General features: G+C 43.3%; 1 protein-coding gene across 1 annotated transcript in view; it reads left to right on the forward strand.

Moving 5' to 3' along the window:
• Nucleotides 1–21,257, forward strand: part of RAB11FIP4 (RAB11 family interacting protein 4 (class II)) — a 97,808-nt gene extending 76,551 nt beyond the window's left edge. Inside the window, exons 6-17 of the mRNA XM_009880240.1 lie at nucleotides 6,896–7,119; nucleotides 10,734–10,925; nucleotides 12,458–12,592; nucleotides 14,075–14,110; nucleotides 15,036–15,135; nucleotides 15,609–15,712; nucleotides 16,236–16,376; nucleotides 16,930–17,011; nucleotides 17,278–17,415; nucleotides 17,930–18,088; nucleotides 18,452–18,595; nucleotides 20,647–21,257. Of these exons, the coding sequence (XP_009878542.1) occupies nucleotides 6,896–7,119; nucleotides 10,734–10,925; nucleotides 12,458–12,592; nucleotides 14,075–14,110; nucleotides 15,036–15,135; nucleotides 15,609–15,712; nucleotides 16,236–16,376; nucleotides 16,930–17,011; nucleotides 17,278–17,415; nucleotides 17,930–18,088; nucleotides 18,452–18,595; nucleotides 20,647–20,763 (1,572 nt within the window). The 3' untranslated portion in view covers nucleotides 20,764–21,257. The remainder of the gene's footprint in view (nucleotides 1–6,895; nucleotides 7,120–10,733; nucleotides 10,926–12,457; nucleotides 12,593–14,074; nucleotides 14,111–15,035; nucleotides 15,136–15,608; nucleotides 15,713–16,235; nucleotides 16,377–16,929; nucleotides 17,012–17,277; nucleotides 17,416–17,929; nucleotides 18,089–18,451; nucleotides 18,596–20,646) is intronic.
• The last annotated feature ends 2,516 nt before the right edge of the window (nucleotides 21,258–23,773 follow it).

Consider the following 23,773-nt stretch of genomic DNA (forward strand, 5'->3'; position numbering starts at 1 on the left):
ATTCCTGCTCTTGCATGAGTGGACACCTTTGGCATTTCTGAGTGACATTTGTGACATCCTCACTGCATGCCAGCATGGTGCCTCTTCGCACCTCTTTTTCTAGGTCTGTGAAAGATAATGGAAACTGCCTTGCAGCTCAGAGCTGAAAGTACCCTGATCAGTGTTTGAACGAGGTGTCAAATGATCTGGTGGATTTTATTCTCAACTCTGTGCTGGTCCCAGTCATGCCAAAGGTGAAGGGAATGTACTCTTGTTCCTAACACTGTAGACTAGGATGTTTTCTTCAGCAAAGGGATGCTCCCTGCTTTGAGCCTTCAGTGATGGCTGATGAGCGCCTGATAGCCCCGTAGTGAGAAGCAGCCCAGTGCGTGATGGGAGGCAACTTCAAAGTAATGGGAGAGAGCTGCTTTTTTTTGTTGTTCCCTTTTACTTTGTTTGGAGGATCAAATTAGCGGTCTGCTAAAGTCTTTTAATGTTAAAACTTTCAGAGCATAAGCAATGACCTGTGAAAAGGAGTGCTTGGATCTAGACCCTGTGCATGATGAGGTCTGGCATGTCTATTATGGCCAATTAAAGTGACAGGTAGCAGAGTGTAAACACTCCTGACTCCTGCCGTTCCCTGGCTGGCTCCAGGCTGCACGCTGCCTTTCTCCTCTGCCTTGGAAAAGGCATGTCAGTTTGAACTTCCTATCCAGAGCACAAAGCGGCCTTTCAAAACCTCTGTGCCCTCTGCTCGTGTGGTTCAGCGGGAACAGACCAGAAGCTGAAGGTTGGTCTTTCAGTCAAAACCTGTTGGCCTTGAATTGCAGGATTGTGTGAGGTACAGATGGTGTCTTGCAAAGGAAACGGAGACTGGCAGAGCCCTGCAGCACGGACATAGCTTGCCCTCCATCTGGAGACCCTTCACCAGTTTCCAGGATGCTGTCCAGCACGCAATCCCAGATTTGAATCTTAGGAATAAACTAGAAGTCCCTTCCAATACACACAGCAGCAGTGTGTGAAGCTTTGCCTTAAACTGAGCTTCAAATATTAGATTTGAGTAACTAAACAGTCAGAGGAAGCTATTGCATTGAACAAACTAACTTGTGGCCCTAAAATAGCTTCTTATTTGAACAGCTTAGTAAAATAACCATGCTCTGCACACTGATCTTGAACTCTGGCAGATTTTTAACTCCCAGCTATATGGGGAGATTTGGTGTTCTTCCGTGCTGCAGCAGGAGATGGAAACAGTTTCGCTGATTTCTCTCCCCCATCAGCCTACCTGCAAGCCGTGTCACTGCGCGTGGCAGCCCCTGCTCCGTCTTGTGCTCGGCCACAGCTGTGTGGGTGAAAGCCAGCAGTCGCTCGCTCAGCTTCCTCGGGGATGCAGAAGTGTGGTCTCACTTAATGCTTCTACATTTTCCTCTTACATAGTTTCTCCTGTTCCCAGTCAGATCAAAGGGTAGATCAACATCTCCCCACGTCTGCCTGACAACTGAAAAGGAAAGGAAATATGTTGGGGGAGAATCTGTGCTTCAAAAAAAGTTCATAGCCCACTGGGTATAAATATGGAAACGTTTGTAGAGGAGTGGCATGTTTCTAAAACACACTGGTGAGAAATGCTTCACACCCTTTTTTGTTACCCAGTAATTAAGAGAATATTCGCTTTCCAATGCAGTGGCTGCTTAAATAAAGATGAGAGCACCTGGATTTTCTCTATGATGGGTGTGAAATAGTAACATTTCATCTGAGACTGCCAAGCCTGGCACACCTCCACGTGGCACCTTTTCCCTTCCAGTTGTGGTGAAGTGACTTTTCCTGTAGTTTTGCTGGGAAGAAACTGGATGGAGAGGGCGCAGGGACTCAGACTTGCATCTGTCCCACAGCCAGTGGGTTCAGCTTGTCGAGCGGGTGCAGGCTGGGGACATGATCCTGGTGAGGGAAGTGCCGTGGCTTTCACGCATATGACATTTCTTGTTTCTGGTCGTGTGTGATGGTTTCATCTCTTGCTAATCAAATTGCCCAGTGGTGGGAGAATTGAATCCTCTTTTCTTCCCTGTCTCCTCTGGAATACTGGGAGGCTGTCTAGATGTCAGGGTTGCTGGTGATTTGGCTGTGATGGGAGCGAATTTTAACTAGGCTTGCTCTTCAGCATGAATGTGTTGATGTAGGCATGTCATGTAGCCTGTCTGTCAGCCAAGTTACTTAGCTTTCAGCTGCTTTATGTGCATATCTTAGGGATTGCTTCCAAGCTGGGAAAGCCCAGCCAGGTCACTGCAGGGCAAGGCAGAGCTGGATTCCCATACCCACCTAATGCTGACGCCACTTTCCTGCCCCAAAGGATCGGAAGGAATCCATGGGAATCGCTGTCTTCTGGCTCCTGCCTCTGTTTGGGGTGGCTGTGCAAAGGCGGGCTGTGCTTACTCATCTGGCTTCAATGCAGCCACACAATTGCCTCTTTCGAGGAAGGGAATTCATTAGTTTCTGTGAAGTGGCCTTGGATCTTTGGGCAGCAGGTGCTTCTATAGAGCACACTGTTGCTGAATATTCAACAGTTGCTGTACAAGCGCTGGTCGGCTGCCTGTGAAGCACTTGGAGTTAGCTTGAGCATCCCATTAGATAAAGTGCAAAGTACTTACTGCTTTAAAGCTGCCCGCAGCTATGTTGTGTTGGTGGTATTTAAACGTTCGTTTGTTGGTGGTTTTTTTTGTTTTGTTTTTTTTTAACGTGAATCTTCCAAGATCAGAAGCAGCTACTTCATCTCTTTTGACTCAGCCAACAAAGAAGGGAACTGCCTGGCAGAACGAGAAGCACAGTGATTCATATTCAGGTCGTCAGAACCTCATTCTCTTACTGGTTTCGGCTAATGGCATGTACACTGAAAACAAATGACTCAGGATAGAAGTGTCTCCTAATCTTTAACATACTGATTAAACTCAAGGTAGTTCTTTTACGGCTACCTGAATAACGCTTGTTCTTGCCAACCTCTAATTTGGTACATGAAGTGCTGCAGATACCTGAACTATGAAGGAATAATTTGACAGGTTAAGATCTACAATCAGCCTTTTCTTTTTCTTTTATCTTTCTTTCTTCTTTCTTTCTTTTTTTTTAGGAGTTTAATTTCCTTAGGTGTGGTCTGTAAGCAGCTTGTGCTGGATGGCGTCATTGAAAGTATGGTCCTGTGAGAAACTGTGATCACCGAACTATTACAGCTTCAAACATCTTATAGCTTTAGTCAGTAAGGTGTGGATGCCTGTATATTGTTTACTAGCAATGTGCCTCGGTTCTTACTTCTTGTAGTAGCTTTCTTAACCTGTATTAATTGCTTTAAAGGTGGTTTGTCTATTTTCTTCTGCTGGTTGTTTAGGCCACAGAATGAAAACTTTAAAGTAAATATGTGTAATTGTGACAGTTGCACTGAAGGCTGGTTTCACCAAGGGTGCTGGGGGCAAGTCCCATGCTTTACAGGATTTCTGTGCTGCACATCAGAGGTATTCCTGTGCCTGGAAACACTGCATTGTTAAGGGTGTAGTGATTCCCCACCCCATAGCTCTTAAAGCTTAATAACGAAGCATCTAGTTCCTATCCACAGAAAACAGTCATGCAGGCTTCAGCACTGTGGCTGTAATTTGTCCTAGTTTCTGTACATCTTGCTGCAACAGTGATCTTGGAGCACTGATTGTAGGTGGACCTTGAGCACTTAAAAGCATGAATAAGCAGCTGATGCAGCTGCTGGAGCTGAGCCTCCCGGACAGGATTGTCGTGCTGCTTTCTTTGAAAGGGCTGGGGTCTTCAGTGTATGGTTTACTGCCAGGTACTCAGAAGAGTCACTGAGACATGCTTTCTAAATAGCCACTTTGCGCAGGTCTGTGGGGTAGGTGGTGGATTTGCAGAGAAGAGGAGGGCTGGCAGCCTGGGATGTGGTGTGCTGTGTGGCGTCTGCTTTCCCTGCTGGGAGGAAGCAGCAGAGGGCAGCTGAGGGGGAGCTCCTCAAAGGAGCTTGGCTGGCCCATGTTCTTCCTTTATCCAGTTGCCATCAGTCCCTGAGCTCCCCACCGCTTGAGGATGGGATCAGCAGAAGGGAGGACCAGCTTCCAGGAGGGGTTCCAAGTCTTGCAGTGAGGCGGTTCAGAAGCTGTAAAGCAGGTGTTCAGGCTTATGATGGGTCATTGCCTCCAAAAGCTCATTTCTTTTCTTCTTCTTCTTTTTTTTTTTTTTTGTTAAATGGGGCTTAGACGTGAAAGTTTAGGAGCAGAGCAATTGCCCTTCGAAAAAGAATACGTGGTACTGACCAGCATGGATACAGTGCAGTCAGTGTAACTGTAGATGATTACTCTAATACAAGTAAACGTGTAAAGGTTAGTTTGCCAGAAAGTGACATGAAAGAAAAGTGAGCCCTTAGTCTTTATAGATGACACTGCACATTTGATTGCTAATGGACTCCTTTTAAAGAGCATCTAGGCTGCTATTATTGGAAAAAGCAAACGTGTGTTGTTACCTACAGGGAACAAAATGGGAGTGTTTTGTGCTCTTCCTGACCTTTACTTTCTTGTGTTAATTTGTTTAATACCAGTGAGATTTTCCTGCTGTAAAAGCTTGCTTAAGCAGGGACTTCTCCAAGACCTCGGAAAAAAGATGTGCTAATTGGGAGGTAGGGCTGTGCAAGCACTGGTTCTTCCTTTCCTCCCTTGATTTGCAAACTCCTACTTCACAGCTGGTGCAATTCCATAGTGGCACTCAGGGCTTTATTGCATTAAACTTTTTAAAGAGAAGCAGGATCTCCGTGCCTGTGGGGCTTAGCATGCAGGGGGAAACTTTGGGCAAATGTTACATAAACACTCCTGGATACTTCTGAAACATCTTAATTGCTCTTAAGAGTCTTTACTTTTTCAACACCTATTAAAAAGATCTTACTGCTTGCACTGTCTATTTGTAGATCCCAAGGTACTTTGCAAAGAACAACAGTGTCATTACCCCGCTTGCTTATGATGATGCGAGGTGCAGGTCAAGAGATGTGCTTCAGAACCTGGGGCAAGGGCAGACTCCCCAACTGGTGTCTGACCTGCCAAACCACCAGCTCCCTGCAGATGAGGGGTCATGGCCACACTGAAAGAGCTGTGGCTCAGAGCTAGAAATTTGATTGCATGAGGCAGCATGGCTTCAATAAATACTACATGGCATAGACCAACAACAGATCCTTTTGGACACTTCTTGGAGTGGTACCTAGGAAATGTTTCAGGCTTAATGAGTCTGACACAGAATAGTGGGAGAAAGCACATACATGCGCTTATTACTGTATAGTGGTGCTGAAGTGTCTCACTGATACTACTTGTGTATCTGGAAGACCTGTCGAAAGCTTAGCTAGAAGAGTATCCAGAGCGTGTACCTAGAGATTCAAACACTGCAGGTAAAGCTGTCCTTTTGAGTGCTTGGGTGTTTGTTAATTAACTAGGTTTGAGCAGGTGGAGTTGTTTTGAGTTTCTTAGATCTCCATATGGTAGTAGTTTTCACAGTCATATAAATCACTATTTCAGGAAAAAATGGAAGGTGAGACCTACATTTCTAGTAGCAGTTGTTGCAGATCTTAAAAAGCTGCTACTATTGGCTGACACTTCTCATGCTGAAGTGAAAAAGGCACCGAGAAAAATTGCTGTCATCAGCACAGAACAGCACTAATGCTGCAAAAGGGGATTTAAGCCTCTCTGGCTCTAGCACAGAAGTGTCCAGAGGCTATGGGAGATGACTTGAAGCCGTGCTGCTGCAAGCAGTGCCACTGTAACAGCATCCCAGTGAATGTGCTTGCCAGAAGGGCAGCTGGTGCTTGCGGTGGTGCCAGGCTGCCAATGCCTTGGGATTCCTGGGGAAGGAGCTGGGTGGATGACAATTGGGCCTGAATATGAGGTGTATCCGTGAATGAAATGCTTTATTATTTGTGCCAGTAAACTAGGCCTTAAATGTGTGATTGTCTTAACTTGCTGGCAACAGTTCAATGGTAAAGCTGCCTGTGGAGCTTGCAGGTGAGCTTTGGCGTGGCACTCTGAGTCAGATCATTTGCAGGACTCGCTCTGGAGTCACGAGTTATTTGTGTCACGCTGGATGGGAATTGTCAAAGCAGTATTGTGTTGCTATGTATCAAACAAAGGACAGAGTAAAATCTTAGGCTTTATTTTTTCAATTCAGAATTTTTATTTGTCCCTCAGGGACAAGCAAATAGAAAACAGCTTGTCTTGGCTATTGTGAGTGTTGATGGGACAAGAAGAGGAAGGTGGGGACAAATAGCAAGAGCAAAGTCTTGCAGTAATGAGAATGATGTCTTATTTTAGTTGATACTTAATCAAGATGTGGTTCCGGGAAGCAGGAACAGATGGCTTTAGGGCTGTGGGTTTTTTTCTGCTCTTTTATATCTTTGTCACCAAGACTTACTATAAATGTTCTAACACCTGCCAACTCTTTTTTCACCTTATAGAGTTTTACCTGTCCTGAGAGTAAACTGTTAGACTTATCCAGATTGCTTTTGTTTAGTTGATAATATTAATACATGAAGTCACTGAGAGTTAGTGCTGTGATTATTTTCTTTCAGAGGATGCCTCTCTTTTATTATAAAACTTTGAGGATATTTATTAGTTCAAGTGCATTTTGATAGTAAATTAGGGCAAAACTGACTGTATTTTATACCTGGCTGTTATGTCCCACCAAGTCAGAGACAGTATTTTAGCCCTTTTGGAAGGTACAAGCTACCTTAGGGGCTTGCATGAACTGTCCTTTGTAAAGCAGGTCAGGCTTTTTGTTTTATGGCTTTTATTCAGTATTGCTGTTGCTTACCAGGGCATCCAGAGAGTGGGTTATTGCTTCTCCTGTATCCTGTCAGCTGCCTTGAAAGATGATCTGAATTGCCTCCCAATTCTTCTTTTGCCAGGGTGGTGAAATCCAGGACTGTGCCTACTTGGACAGTGAAAGCGCCTATAGCGAGTCGGAGCTCTTTCCTGATGACGACACGATGACTCTAGCACAGCAAGAGGTTCACCATGAATCTGACATGGACAGTGCTATTGAGAGCGCCCAGAGCTCGGAGGCGTCTGACGTGTGTCGGAGCGAGGAGAAGGACGGAGTGCTTGGTGGCCTGTTTCTGCCTGGTGACAAGTGAGTGGTGGTTTTGCCCCATGCAGCCCTGTTCTGAGGCATGTGCAAAACGACCAGGGAGGAAGGAGCCTTTATGTGACTAATTCCTACTGTGGGAGGCTGAGGATGCCTGAAGGATTTTTAAACTTAATATCCATTTAGAATATAAGGGAGATGGATGTCCAGGTCCTCTAAATGGCTTAGACAGTCTCAGCCCGAGTTCCTTCTGGCATGTTCTGTGAGGATTCGTGGGACTTGCATGTTGCGTGTTGAAGTGAAAGTGTTGGGTCTTTCCAGAATGGATCGCTGCATTGGCATTTCCCAAACTTAAGATCTTTTGTGTTCCCGTAATCTTTGTACACTGGAATTAAAACAAATACTTCTTGCAAAGCAGTGTAATATGGGGAATGCTGCTTTAGCCTTTTCTGTGTATAGTTACCTGAAGATGTGGGCTCTGTGGATTTTCTTTGCAACTCCATGTACCAAGATAGTTCTGTGTGTTTCTAATTTTCCATAATGTTTAGTGCGCAACAGTAACTTGTGTTTAACACAGGGTGTCCTGGCATGTGCGTGTGTAACCATAGTTTGCTGTTAACACGTGTCTCTGTAATCCTAACTGGACTCTTCCCAGGCATGTACCTGGGAGATGTTGGTAAAAGCTGAATGGGGGAAAGGGACCCAACTTGCTTTAATCCTGCTTTGAGTTGAGCTGAGTTAACGCAGTACCACAGGACAGAGCTCATCTTGCTTTGTAAGCCTCTGCCCTGTCTTCGCTGGTTTTGGCTTGTCATTTTGGATTGTGCCTACTGAGCTTCTTTCATTGCTAAGGTAGCCCTCCTTCTCTCTCCGGGGCCTCCTCGGGTGTTCTCTGTGCAGCCTCATCCCTACCCTCCTTCTGAATTTCTCAACCAGCTGACATCTGGCCTTCTTCTGCTTGCCCAAGCAATCCCAGAGATTTTTATCAAGATAATTCCAGTTTTCATCAATACTTTGTCAAACTTGTCTCCTTGCCTTGCCATTGCCAGTTCTTCAAAGCGCCCATCCTTGCAGTGGCTGACTTTTACCCATACTGCTTTTGAAATGGGTTATCTTTCCTCCCAGCTGTGCCATTCAGGTTCTTGTGCAGGGGGTGGGAGGGGCATTGTGCATCCTGTACCCTCCTTCTAGGGGGGGAGGAACTACTAGGACTTGCTGTGCTACTACTACTAACTCTTGGTTTGTCCTCTGGGGCCTCCTCAGCTTTGGTAAATCCGTGGGAAGACACTTGGGAAGCTTCATGCTTTTGTGTTAAAAGACACAATAGAGATTTTTACCTTGGCCAAACCTGCTGGTTGAAGAGGTGGGTAGGTTGTGTATCAGATGTGTCAGCCCTCTGTGAAGTCCTGCTCTGAAGAACAGGAAATAGCTTTAAAAAAAACCCAACAAACTGAAAGCTTCCTTCAGAAAGCATTAGAATGGGGAACAATACCTGCTTTTAGCAACTCCCTTGAAAATGACCGTGCAATTCCAAGACAGTTTCCAGCCTGAGGCTGGTTATGAGTTCAGTATCTACCCTGAGCATGGACTGTTTCAACCCAAGCAGTTTAAAGTTTGGCAAAGGTTACTAATAACTGCAAATCAAAAGTTCTAAGCAACATTATCAAGTGGGTCCATCAGTGGTGACTGCATAGCTGCCATGAGAGAAACTTAGTCAGCCATGAGGGATAAGGCTGCTGAACTCCAGTCTGTTGGCCAATAGTGATGTTCCAGGGCTATTACGCTGGAGAGTGGATTTTGTGGACAAGTATACATTATTATCCCACCCGAAGAGTGGTCATTTACCTCCATCCCAGTGGAAGCATTATGAGGAGCTTCTAAGCTGACTTGGTGTAACAACATTGAGATGAAAACGGCAGTTGCAGTTGCGCAGATCATAGTCACCAAAAAACTTATCAATACACAGTGTATCTGTGGCACAGCAGCTCTTTCTGAATAGGTATGAGTGTGATGTGTTGAGCTTCTCACTAATCCATCTCCCAGCCAAGGAACCTTGTTAAATAAGTTTGATCTATTTCCAGTATGAGTATTCCTATCTTCATGATCTTCATCCTTTAATAGTGTGCCAGGCTTGACTTGCCCTAATTTCTGTTAATGTGAATTAGATAAGTGAATTGCAGGTTATAAATGGATCTCATCAAAACAAGAGAAACAAAAGAGCATACATCTGAAATGTTGGCAGGCTTCCTCTTCTACTAATTGCTTTTGGAGCGAAGGGATATGCAAATAACGCTTGCACCATCCACCAAAGGAGCACTGTTGCATCTCTTGTTTACGGCTCACAAGTGTGGTATTACAGGAAGAAGAATCTCCCAGTCTCTGAAAGGGCGGGGGCATGGTTAAGAGGCTCAAGGTAAACTCAAAAGAAACGTAGGAGGCAATATTGTTGAGCTGCTGGAGAATGACAGGGAGCTAGTCCCATGGCTCAGCTGGTGAAGTCAAAGATACAAGCACTGTGCACTGAAGGAAAAGGAGCGAAAAACATAACCCAATCTGTACGAAGCATCAGCAGATTGAATCAGTGCCTTGTCTGTATTGCAGAGGGGTGCTGGATTATGCTTTGTAGTAGGAACAGTAACATGTCGAGCAACTCCAGGCCTTCACAAGTGGAGCATGTATTTCAGGCCTTAGATGTGTGTTTTCCATAGGGAGAAGTTTGTTTATAAGAACTTACATGTGAATGTACTGGCTTGTCTGTTTGAATGCCTTACTGAGGTGGGAGCTGAGCAAATCTGTGTAAAATATCTGCCTCCGTGAGATAGCACACTACATGACTGCAGGGTAGTCTGGACTCTGGGTGGGACAATCACTGTGCACCCTCTGCAGCAAACTTGCTCCATTCTATTAGATATGATGTGCTCAAAACTACTCTCCCAGCTACTCTCCTGTTGCGCCCGGCTCTGCTGATCTGTTCCCTATATGTCCCCTCTCTCTGAGTTCACAGCGTCCTGCCATTCCCTACCTGTTTGGCATTATCTTAGGTACTTCTCTGGTAGTAAAGCACCCTTTTCTTGTGGTCCATATCTCCTCTGAAAGACACATTTTGTCACAATGGAAGGAAGGTCAGGAATTCGGCCTCTGTTAGGTCACATCGGTAACTTCAGTGACTCTGGCAGACAGTGAGCTGAAGTTTGTTTCTGGCCACACAAGAGAGGGTGGCTGGAGGTCATGGGGTGTGGGAGAGGATTTATGGGGATGACTGGGAAACTCTGTGGAATAGAGTGACAGCCTCTGTCTTGTACATGTTCCTCTCACTATCCCATGCATTTCAGAGTTGTTTGCACAGTTACTGCACTCAGAGTAGAAGTATGATGTGGAAACGATGATTGAGGATTGTCAAGGTGTGCTCTTTAAAGTGAAATAGTTTGTGTTGATCCAAACCCATTTCACAGGTAGCTTGTTTATAGATTCTGATGCTCTTGTCTTCCAAGGCACTATGTCAAATGCACATCAGATGTGTTTGGCACTTCATTTTTTTTTAGCACAAGTAAGTGGGTTACAACTTCAAATGAGGGAACAAGCTGTAAAGGTGGAAGACTCCATGTGAGGTGAGATGCTATCAAAGTCGGCCTTCGAGACGTTTTGACCTCTTGTTTCAGGTCAAGTCCTCACAACCCTTCTGCAGCATCTGACCTCTCAACTTATTCCACCGCCTCTCTGATCAGTAATGAAGAACAGTTTGAAGACTATGGGGAAGGAGATGATGTGGATTTTACTCCCAGTAGCCCATGCCCTGATGATGAGACCAGAACCAACGCCTACTCTGACCTTGGCTCATCTGTATCTTCCAGGTTCCTCCTTATTCATTAACAACCAATTTTTCAGTTTTGTTCTCTGAGCATGGGTGACCATACCAGAGTTTACACTGGTTACATAGAGTCACCTTAAAAGCAAAGTGTTATCAGTTAGTTTTCTGCCCTGCAATTGACAGACTACATTTAATCATAAGAGCTATAGCAAATATGTTGTTTCTGATAACCTCTGTTGGGTTCTGTTGAAATAACTGGGCTGTTTTGCTTGTAGAGATTTCTTTCTATTGCAAACAGTAGATTTCACAGTTAGGGGCTAATCTTGGAAGTTAGCTGCTGCAAGCTGGAAACCAGCTTAGCGCTATGCACCAGCCCTGATGCAATCAAGAGAAGACCTGCAAGAGAGCTGTTTCTCTTCAGTGTTCTGATACTACAGATCCTTAGTGGTAACCTGTAAGGTGAAATGCTGTATACAGACGGGTTTGTTTGAAACAAGCGTCCATATTGACTTCGAATGTCTTGGAGAACATACGCAAGTAGCGGCTGTCTGTGCAGAGCTGGAAATCTCACTACAGTCCACCAGTTTCCTGGATGTGACCTCAGTCTCTGTAGCTCTTATGTCCTCTGACAAGTCAGTTGCTGATTCTAAAATCCTTCCCCAAGAAAGGGTATGGGTGAGTAGGGTTGGGGAAGAGCAAGCATGAAGATGTTCTAGGATTTGTCTGCTTGGATCAATAGCACATGAAGGTCTTGTGCTTCATTGCTAACACAGGACAAGCTCACTACATCCCTTGCATGCAACCCCCATGTGCTACCCTCTGTTTCAAGCACTTCTGCAATCCAACCTTGCCACCTTTGTCATGCATGCAGAGCCAGCACCCCTCTCCGCTGCCCCTTCATGATGATGGCTTGTGTCCTTCATCCCCTGTTTCCTGAGGTTTATGCAGCCCTCTCCATTCCCATTCCTGGGGCTCTGTGCACTTCATGCCATGATTGCTCTCTTTTATTTGAATTTATTTTCTCTTTATCATGCCAAAAGCTACTGTTATCTCCTCTTTAGACCTATGTCCACTTCTCCCTTCCTCCTCATTCTACGGTTCTTTCCGTCCTACCATCTAAGGGGGGTCGTGTGACTTCTTCTTACCAGATTGCTCTGTTTTTCATCTTCCTGTCTTTTCCTTGGAGAAAAGACTCTTCAGGTTGCATGCCAGGCTCTAGTGGGAAGATGGGCAAGATGAGAGGGGGACATTGCTGAGATGGAACATGCTAATGTAGCTGCTTTTGCTACATGCATCGCATGGACTCTGTATACCTTGTGCTATTCTTCCAGTCACCTAACTGATTCTTTCCACTGACATGCAGAACACATTCTCTGTAAAGCCTCAACTCTGACAGGTAGACTTGCCCAAAGACTAGCATTCTCCATCATCACCTCTAAATTAGATGAGCTGCGGTTGAAATGGTTCCCCAAGTCCCTCGCCGGTGGTTGTGATACAGAGAACTCGCAGTCAAGAGGAAAATCTGTTGTGAGTTGGTTACTATAGCCAGTAACTTCTCTCCTTTCCTGCAAACAGTGCTGGCCAAACACCCCGAAAAATGAGGCATGTTTATAACAGCGAGTTGCTGGATGTTTACTGCTCACAGTGCTGCAAAAAGATAAATCTACTCAACGATTTGGAAGCCAGGCTGAAAAACTTGAAAGCAAACAGGTAAGCAGACTATTACACTGCTTTTAGCAGTGCTCCCTTGAAATGGGACTAGCTAGGAGCAGGAGGAGAGGAAGAAAGAGCCATCTCCTTTCCTGTATCCATTCGGTCTTACACATGTGTTGTTCTTACAAGACAGTAAGAAATTCAGACCTTGACATCTAGCCTGAACCAAAATGCTGTTCTTCATTAGCTAGTAAGTATTTTTCTGACTTAAGGTGCAGACAGCATTAATAAACTCAAATATTTTAACCAATGAGCTATTTGATTACATAGTGAGAGTGATATTTCCAGGAGTTTTCCCCGGGAAGTGCTGTGCTGCTTAGTGCAGGTCTACAGTTAGCTACTGTTTTCTTCAGGTGGGAAGGAGTGATCTGGTACATCCTTAGCTAATGCATATCACCTTACATGCAGAATCACAGAATTATTTAGGTTGGAAAAGTCCTTTAAGATCATCGAGTCCAACCTCTCCTAAAACTGTTGGTCAGCAGAGGTACTTCATTCCTGTGGGATTTTTTTTTTGTCCTAAAGGGACTTTGGAAAAATGATGAATTTCAGCTTTTTCCTTACATTCCTATCTCTGCCCCTCTATCCATGTCTAAACTGTGCTGAGCACCTGAGAAGAATCCAGTGTTTCCAACTATCAGCTAGGGTTTTTGAAGGAAAGTATTTGGTGGGCTTCTAGCTCCCCCTAGAAACTGAATGTAAATCCCGCCTGTCTGCATAATCCTTGGCACAGAGCTCACTGCACTGCTTCTTCTCTTGATGACATAACAGCATAGTACTTGATATCAACAGTGTTTCTGCCCTAGTAAGGAGTCTGCTAACATCCAGACCATGACTGGCTAAGCCCTTGGTAATTTTGAGTGAGGTTGTATATACCTGGCTAAAAGAGAGCAGTGCTCTGACAAAGAGGTCTGTCTGTGTGCACACAGAGATGCGACACCCTCTTACAGAGAGATGCAGCTGGATATTTTGGTTTGGTTCTTGTGCTGTTGTCTGGAGTCTGGTCCTTCATTTAGATAATACTGGTCTCTGGCTGCCAAAGGGATGTAAAGATGGAAATCGTCTTGGTTCCTGTGCTGAACTGGGGAGTGTTACGGGGAAGCGTAAACTAACTGTTTATAAAATCATCTAAAACTGAGAATCCGGAATGAATGTCCATCATTAACTCAGCGTCCCTTTGTGGTGTGTCTAATGTTAGTTTTGCTCTGATTTACACTGACTAAATATAACAGTATTCGCAAACTGGCTTATTAATGATCACAATAATTTGTGGCTCCACTCATCTTCACATTGTTGATAACTGCAGCTTTTGATTAGGTTGTATAAGAATATTGTTCACAGACTCATTTTTTTTACTTCACTAAAAAAGGCAATTTTATGTTTCATTGTACAATTCAGCTGGAGTCTAAAATAAGACTGAATTGAACACCAATCAAATAAGTGTTTAATTCCTATATTATTCCTTCTGTATCCATGTAGCCCTAACAGGAAAATATCAAGCACAGCTTTTGGAAGGTAAGAGTCCTCAACTTTTTTATGAATACTTGTGGAATCACCTGTAACAATTCCATAAGTGGGGATGGGAGGAGAGAGGAGGAAAAAGATTAGGAACACAAAAATGTGCCAATACAAGTTTTCAAAGGAAGGGGCCTGTATTAGGATAGGGATGTTACAGAATATAGAAGCCACTGCTAGTGTTGGAGCAGGCCCCTGAACTGGAAAGAGCTCTGTTAAGAACATAGATATTTGCTTCCTGATTTGCCAACTGTCTTCCTTTATACTGCTATTTTATCAGTCCAGCTATTGCTTCTTTCACCCTCATAATCCCTCATAATGTGGGCCTTTTTGTTGTTGTTGCCGAAATGCAAAGAAAAGCAAGAGCATCCCTTTAAAAAGGACTTACAGAATTGTGACCTTCCTTTGACTGAAAGAACCAGCCCTTGGCTGGGGAGGGCTGTAAGTTTCAAGAATATTTTAGATAATCTCCAGTGTTATGTATTCTGACACTAATCTGTAGGGGGAACTGCTTGAGATTTTTTTCTATTTTGTAAAGTTTTACTGTATGAAATTTTCTAGATTAACTGTACCCCCCAGTGTGCAGTGGTGACCTTATTTTAAATTTCTTAGGAGGCAAGTACAGCTCAGTACATTGTGTGAATAAGGCTAAGTAGTTTTTAAACTATGTTAATGCTGGTGGCAGATCCTATGAAAAGCAACAAAGAACTCGTACCCTAGAGCTAATGTCATTGATTGGGCTCAGTACGACTTCATTTAGCTACCAGTCTCTTGTAAGATTTGTGCTTAATTAGTTGTAATTGTCACTGAAATGATTGCACAGATTTTAGCATCGGATGTTCAAAGTGCAAGGCTGTGAGACAGTACTCAGACTCTTTCTCCTCCATCCTCATCAGGCAAAATAATTATCCTTCTGATCTTTCAGGCAACTCTTCCACAACAGTAACTTCAGCAGCAGTAATGGCAGCACAGAAGACCTGTTCAGAGACAGTATAGATTCCTGTGAGAATGATATAACTGAAAAGGTGAGAAGCTGTGTGCGTTCCGATTAATGTACCCAACAAAATCCTGCTGGAGATGTGCATCGATTGACAAAGCTCTCTTGCTCACAGTTACCAGTCATCTGAAGTAGCTCATTCAAAATGTCCTTGATATTCCATTAATATTATGACTTTGCTTCACAAAAATGCAAGAACTGTGCAAGTGCAGATCTAGGCATCGTATTAGTACTTCTTTACTATGTGTTTGCATTGATCACCTTCAGGGAAGATGCAGGGTCTGGGAAGCTCAGAATTGCAGAGCTTAGTTTTGCTGCTGGCTTTGCGGGGAAGCATGCCCCCTTTAAAAAAAGGCGGCTTAGCTAAATGCCCTGTACAGGCATTGCAGTAAGGGGATGTATGAACAGGAATAGTAAGGGGATGTATGAACAGGAATATTAAGAGGGTGTATGAAGGGAAATTCAAACTCTCAATTACTTCTTTTCCACTTCCCCTTCCAGGTAACATACCTAGAAAAAAAGGTGACAGAACTGGAGAATGATAGCCTGACAAATGGTGACCTGAAGAGCAAACTGAAACAAGAGAACACGCAGCTAGTTCACAGGTAATAAAGCCCAGAGCTAGTTCTCTGTATCATGTCAGAGCAGAGCTAGACCAAAGTTGTAGGGAAGGAACATCTCTACCTGTAAAATATGACCAAGTTTTTGAGAAGTCCAAGTGGAATAGGGCTGCCTTCCTGAATTTTCAGGAAGCAGAGTCCTTACAAGCAAGTTTCTTAGTATAGAGATGTTACTGACTTGTACAGAGCAAGCTCTTCTGTTATAAGCGCACTTGCCACTGTATTTTTTTCTTGCACGTAGCAAGAGCAAAAGGCTGGATCATAGTCCCAACTTCTTGAGACTGAGAACAAAAGAATAATGGATGAACTGATACTACTTAGTTCTATGCTATTTGGAAGATTAAATACCAAGAGACATATTGGGAGAGGTTAAATGCCAAGAGAGATAGTGAAGTAGAATGAAATAAAGGACTGGCGAGGAAAGAGAGAAGCAATGAAGTCGCACATGTTTTTTTTTTTTTTAAAGTACTTTTGAAGCTGTTACTGATATGAGAACTGGTTTCCTTAGAGTTCATGAACTAGAAGAACTATTGAAAGACCAAGAGACATCCGCAGAACAGACTCTGGAAGAAGAGATAAAGAGACATCGAGAAGCATATAGCAAGTATGAAAAAGAGAAAGGCACCGAAATTGAACTTCTAAATACAAGGTAACAAACATCTTGGTGCCACCCAGAACAGAGTACAAGTTCTTCTTTTCTTCATTTTTAGTTTGCATGTAAACAGAGGCTGTTCACAACCAGACAGTGCACAGATGGCTATAGGTTAGTAGTTCTATCAAGTAGCTGTGCAGTTGCATGTCTAATGCCCAAAAGCTTGGAGGATGCTTTACATTAATGCTTTAATCCACACTGCCTATGTAGACAGCTTAGCTAGATATTTGGCATGGATTCAAGAAGGGAATTGTGACCAGCTGTAGCAAACACTTGTGTCTGCATTTGTTTCTTCCTACTTAATTCTTTTTAGATACTTCTTGTTAGGAGCATAAGAATCTAAGGGTCAGTGTAGCGGTTTTGGCCCTAAAAAACGACCGACCAACCAAAAAGCACCCAGTAGCTCATGATAAAAATTGCTAAGATTAGAAAGATTTTCTTGTTTGGTCTTTCTATCAAGTGCAAGTGAAATGGCTTTTTAGAGCATGCCATTTTGCATGTCTGCATTCTTGAAGAGGCATTTGCTGTAAGATTTTTGTTATTGACACAGTGTTCAGCAGCTTGAAGAAGAAAATGGTGAGCTGAAAAGCACTGTCACACGGCTGAAATCACAAACGGAGAGATTAGATGAGGTAACAAAACTTCTGAGTGCTTGAGCAATTTAACAATAGCTTGATTTGTGTAAGAGAAAACTCATATAGTGATTGACCCAGCTTCTTTAACTTGCCTTCACTAAACAAGAATATTGATGGAATTGGAACATTGGTCACCTTTAGTGGCAGGAATCCCCTGAGACACATGCCAGCTTGTGACCAGCTGTGTCTATGGATCTGTGTTGTAAAATGAATGGTGGCTTATGCACTTGCAAGCTAGCTATGAAGTTCTCCGTTTATTCCAGGAAAGGCAGCGCATGTCAGATAGGTTGGAAGACACTAGTCTGCGACTGAAGGATGAGATGGATTTGTACAAGAGAATGATGGACAAGCTGCGGCAGAACAGACTGGAATTTAACAAGGAGAGGGAAGCCACACAGGAGGTAGGTGTGAAGAGGGATGTAAGACCAGGCAATCACATCTCTTCTGCATGGAAGCCCATCTGGAAAAGAATGGACAGACAGGATGAACTCTGAAAATACAACATCCAGTCAATTTACTACTGGATTGTGTTTCTATGGGAGGGGTACCCATAGGGAGATGAATGCTGCAAGAATACCTAATAAATGGGAATCCCTTACCCAGAGGGTTTACAGCTCTTTGAGAACATGAAGCCTTGAATGTGTGCTCTAACATTTCCTTTACTAAGTTTGCAAGGGGAAGTATGTCTCTCAGACATGAAGCTTAGAGATCAAAACCGCTTTCAGTTCTGAAGCAATTTGAGTCGCCTGTGCTTCCATAGAAGGGCAAGTGGCTCTATTGTAGCACTGTCCAGCCTCAACCAGGCTCACACAGTGCTTGTGTTGGAGTGCAGAGGTGTAGCACAGAGATGGCTGCTGCCAGGGAGGGCTGGTTGGGCAGGGGCTAGAGAGACATGGCCTGCTTGCTTGCCCACAGCTCATTGAAGACTTGCGGAAGGAACTGGAGCACCTGCAGCTGTACAAGCTGGAATGTGAGCGTCCTGGACGTGGGAGAAGTTCTTCATCCAGTGTGAGTGAATTCAATGCCAAAACCAGAGAGGTGGAAATGGAGCATGAAATAAAACGGCTGAAGCAGGTGAGTGGGGGAGGGCCTCTTGAACCATATGAAATGTGTGGGACTGCTTTGAAAAATGCCTGTAGCTGCAACCCCCAGCACACTGCCTTTAGATTTTGTCCCTCCCTTGCCACACAAGGACAAGACCCACATTGCATCTGTCTAGGACTTTTTTGCACAGGTGATGTAAATTGTGCACATTAAAAAAAAAAAAAGCTGTGATTCAGGCAGAGAGAACTGGTCACTGGTGGTAAGAGAGTTGCTCTTAGTTTGCAGCCTTACCGTATGTCATCCAAGCTACCTGTGATTTTTAAAATTTACTTCTTTTTTTAATGAAACCTTGCAGGAATAACTTAAAAACAATGTCTTTTCATTCTTAAACAGGAGAATCAGAAACTTCGTGACCAAAATGATGATCTTAATGGACAGATCCTAAGTCTTAGTCTTTATGAAGCTAAAAATCTTTTTGCAACGCAAACAAAAGCCCAGTCACTGGCTGCTGAAATTGATTCTGCATCAAGAGATGAGGTAATATGCTTTTTTTAATCAAGTAGTACATCCAAAAATATGCAGTTTTCAATGTAATTAACTGTCAAGTTGAACTATCTGAAGCTGAAAAACGAAGAACAGAAAAGTCTGCTTTGCTAGGAGTTCAAGAGTGTTAGAGGATTGCCTTAAATCTAACAGTGATTTTTGGATGCTCCTTTTAATATAACTCTTCCATTTGTCTCTCTCAAAATTTGGAATTATTAGAATTTCAGTGAACTATTTTCCAATGGATTTATTTTGACATCTTCTATCTTACAGGGTATTGTGGTATTATGACATTAATTTAATACAGAAATTACAATAGCTAGTTACCTAAATTTTTTGCTTTCTGTTCTAGATTTAGTTCTAAGTTACTTCAGTAGCAAGATCTCACTACAATCTAAATTTGAGCTATATATTACCTGTAGCAGAGCTGAATTCTTGGAGAAAGTAGGTAGTGTGCAGGTAATAATCTGGTAATGCTTTGGTAGATACTACAGCAGACCCAGGTGTATGTGGGCTGAGTCATGTTCCATCTTAACATGAGAAGGAACTTCTTTACTTTGAGGGTAGTGGAGCACTGGAACAGGCTGCCCAGAGAGGTGGTGGAGTCTCCCACTCTGGAGACATTCAAAACCCGCCTGGACGCTGTCCTGTGTAACGTGCTGTAGGTGACCCTGCTCTGGCAGGAGGGTTGGACTAGATGATCTCCAGAGGTCCCTTCCAACCCTAACAATTCTGGGAATTCTGTGAATTCTGTGAAGCTGGTACAGCTTCCTTTAAGCTCCAGGACAGATCATGAGATCTGGCTAGTGTAAGAGCTCCCTGAGAAAAAGACAGGTTATTGATGAATGAGATTAAAAGGACTTGTTTGCCATCTATGCTTTATTTCTTCTGGACAGAACTTCCCATTTCTTCTTCAAGAGGAGTCCTGAGACAAATCTTTTTACATAGTCTGTACTTGAATGGCCCTGGTAGCCTTAGCTCCTGGGCAGTCCCTTGAAGTGAAGTACATACTTGAGTTTCTTGCTGAACCAGAGAACTGTGAAGAAAGGCTATCTAATTGTTGAGCTCTAATTAGGTAAAAGCAAATTGGGCTTTTGCTACTGTCAAGACAAATCTTTATTTCTCTTTCTGAATCGAGTGATTCTGGCACATGCAATACCCAGCATTCCCCCTTTAAAGGAGGAAAGTGCCTTACAACTGTGGCCCAGGCTTAGTACACCTCACAGGTCTGTGTTGCGCCATTTTTCCTGTATAATCAAAAGGAAGATAAGAAACTGCAGATTCAGGGTGGGACTTTTGTGAGGGCTAATGGAAATGTACACCCAAATCACATTAGCTTTAGGAGGATCTGGGGCTTTGAGACTCGTGGGCAGCTTTGTCAGTTTGGCATTAAACATGCGGAGTATAAAAAGTAAGCAGTCTTCATCTTTGGAGAATTTGAGGGGCCTTTCACAGCTCAAAGTTCTAGTGAAACACACGTATTTAATATAGAACATAGAATATTCAGTGAGTTGTTCTTGAGGAGTATGTAGCTGTGTTGTTTTGAGGGGGTTTGGCAGGGTTTTTTTTGAGAGAGAGAGTATGCACATGGTACAGAGGCAGTCCATATTGTTCCCAGTGCAAAATACTGAAATCTTTGTTCTGTTCAGCAGCCTTTCATGCAAAGTGCTTTAGATTTCAGTAGATATAAAAAAAAAAAAAAAAAAAAAAAAAATTTGTATCGTGAAGCTCTTGCATTGAGATGAGGAAGCTCATCCTTGGTGTGGATGCAGGATAGATCGGTGTGTTACGTGGGGAATTTGTTTCAAATGACCTGCCAAAAAATTCCTGGTGATGACAATTTGCCACCTTCCTTAGTAATAAAGATCTTTAACATACAGATTGTTTCTAATAGAGATGCAGGGGGGAGCTAGAGGTAGAATACCTATCACAAAAGGGAACTGGCGATCCTGAGCAGGCGCTAGTCGCTCACCTGTCTGAATGTCATGCTGTTATGTAAACTGGTGAGAATATTTCAAGATTGACTTTGAAATGTTGTGTTTCAGCTCATGGAAGCCCTTAAAGAACAGGAAGAGATAAATTACAGACTGAGACAGTATATGGACAAGATCATTTTGGCAATCCTAGACCACAACCCGTCTATCCTGGAAATAAAGAATTGAAGAGAATAAGAGAAGGAAAAGCAGCAACTGCCTGATATTTCTGCACATGCCACTGGATCTAAACAACACTCTGATACTGTAAATTAATCTATAAATATATATATACACTACGTGTGAGTGTGGGTGCGCGGGTGTGTTTATATGATGTTTGGTACACTGTTGTTTGTCATTAAATTGGCTTGGTTAGACTTTTTCCATGCACTTTCAATACCTGTGATAAGATGGATACTGTATTTAATGTAATAACAATATAACTGGATCATGCTGTTTTAGATACTGGACAAAATGACTCTACCTCTAGTTGTAAAGGTAAAAAAGACGATGGAAACATATGGATGTGGCCCTAACTTTAGGAGCAAGAATTGTTCTTTCGTTCTTCCAGGAATTTGGGTACCACAAACCAATTAACATACCCAGGTTCAGTTCCTAATTGGTGCTGACTGTGTAATTTCCTATTTGATTTAGTTTTACTACTTAAACCACACATAGGATAAAAAAAACCCAGCCAACTTTGGGGAAAATGAAAGACACAAAGTAAAAGGGAAGAAGAGGAAGATATTGCAGAATTGTTGCTATTTGTGAAAAATCACCATCCACTTGTTTGCCACTGTCAGCACAAAGTGCTTTTTATGTAAGATCACTTTGGAGCCTGCTTTGGGATGCTCTGAGCCAGCCTGCTTTTTAGCGTGTGTGCGCATGTGTATTTTTTTTATGCCAAGGTCCCTGTAGCATTGAGGCTAAGAAGCTCTTCAAATCTGTTCCCCTATTTTCAGGGGTTTATCACGGGCCATTAAGATGAATTCTGGGATCCTGCACCTTCCCCTCACCCTTAATTTTAAAGATTTCACTGAAGGAATGCATTCCAGGTCTTACAAAAAAAGAAACGGAACAAAAAAAGAAAAATTGCATGAAAATAGCCCACTTCAGGGGTAGGAGGAGCAGCCCTTGAAATCACATGTTGGGTTGCTTTCCCACCCCAGACACACTGCACTCCTTTGAGATTCACATTTTGTGGGCAAGCTGTGGAGAGGACCGGCTGGATCCTAACACAGTGGTGGAGAGAAGTCTGATGTGGAGTGACTTTTACCTATGGGGCAGTAAAAAGAAAAAGAGTTTGGTCTTGCAGAAGTTGCCAATCCAGACTGAGTACACACATGCATATCTAAAGCTCCGAGTAGGGAACACATCCTGATTTAGATGAGCAGTTGTGCAGGTGCTTAACTTTAAATGTGTACTGTGACTGCTCATAGAAGTCAGTGGGACAGAACATAAGCTTTAATGTTGAGTGTATGCTTAAATGCTGCCTTAAATAAGGATGGACTTCAACATGTGCCTGTGTTCTCCTGAGCTGGATTTGTCTGCTGTAGGGCTAGGACCTTTTTAGTTAATAAAGTAGCTTATATAAGGAGCATATGGAATTGTTTGGATAGTTGAATGCTAAAAGAAAAAATTTATTCCGTGCACCTTTTTTAAAGTAAAAACTTCACACTTTTTATTCACACCAACTGGCACAGAAAAATAGGCCCAAGTATCTGGCTTTACCCAATGCATAGAGATGTTTCCTCTATTGAATACACTCCCCAGAAGAATGTTACAGTAGCAATGACTGTGCTTTTCTGTGTATTTCTTGCTGTTGGCAGTGTCTTGCCCCTAGTATTCTCTTGATGTATCTTGGTGTGTATATGTGATGCATTTTTCCTGAGTTTGAATACATAAAACATGTATTCAGTTATGGATGTAAATATATATATATATTTTTCTGCTATCTCTGTGCTCTTGCCTTCAGTGATGTGTTACTGGAATGATGGGAAGGGGGGGAAGTACTGAAATCAGGCTTTCCTGAAGGCAAGAAAATAAAACCAGTTTGTTTCTATGTATCTGAATTAGGCAGGTGTAAAGTAACTGGAAAGCAAAAGGGACCAGAGGAATAACTATGGGACGCAACATCCCAGCGCACAAAGGTGTCTGCAGGACTTCAATGCTTTGGGAGACATGGTACAGTCTTGTTCAAACAGTGATGTCTCAGGGCTGGTTTCCTGAGGCTCTAGGGTAATCTGGAGGAAGGGATTTAAAGTCTACTCCTTTGCTACCTGGGGATGGTGTAAAATGTTCTGTGCTAAATTGCAGCAGCTTCTGTTTGTGGAGAAGCAGGTGGAACACCATGGATACCCCACACAGGCGCCTTTCCCACCCGCTGCTGCTTCTGGATGTGCCACCCAGAAGGTAGGAGAGGGACAGTTAAGCCAGCTTGGTGCTACCTAGAGCTCCCTGCCCACGGAACTCTTCACCTGCGCTTAGGTGATGGCATTTCCCTCTGTGTGGTGCGGTTTGTGGGTTGTGCCAAGGACTTTGCTCTTTTTATAGGCCATAGAGAACTGTGTTAAATTGTCAAGTGGCTGTTGCTAACCTGCTGTGAGAAGCAGGGCTGGGTGAGCCAGCACCCCTTCTGCTGGAGCTAGCTCGTTTGGTAAGTTATACTTCTGTCCTTCTCTCATGCAGCAGATTTAAGTAAGAGTGAAGCTGTTGCAGGTCAGACCGGTGACTGAATGTTTTCCCGTAAATATTTTGAGGTAAACTGGACTCGGCTTCAGAATTTTAATAATCTAAAACCCATTTCTGTTAGGGTCAAACATCAGCAAATGTTGAGCACTATTTCACTGAAAATTATGCCAAGCACAGAGCCTGGCTTACTTCACTGTGACCACAGAGCCCATGGACGTGAACAGAAGAAGACATGATCATAGAGATAGCCAAGTTTTTGTGCAGGTAACTATACGTAAGAGGTGTATAGTCACTAATAGTGACAAATAGTCACTAAATCTGGCTGAAATCCTGAATGCGGCGCACTAGACAGCGGTACCCAGCAGTGGATTTTGTAAAGACTTGCAAGTGATTTTGTTTAGCTCTGTACCCACCTGCTTTAGCATTTAGAAGCTGTTCCCTGCTCCAGTGTTTACATCTGAAGAGTTGTTTTACCACCATATTTGTGGTGTTTGTAGCTTTGTTTTAT

This window comes from Charadrius vociferus, unplaced genomic scaffold, assembly GCF_000708025.1.
Source record: "Charadrius vociferus isolate BGI_N301 unplaced genomic scaffold, ASM70802v2 scaffold662, whole genome shotgun sequence".
In the NCBI taxonomy this organism is placed as follows: Eukaryota; Metazoa; Chordata; class Aves; order Charadriiformes; family Charadriidae; genus Charadrius; species Charadrius vociferus.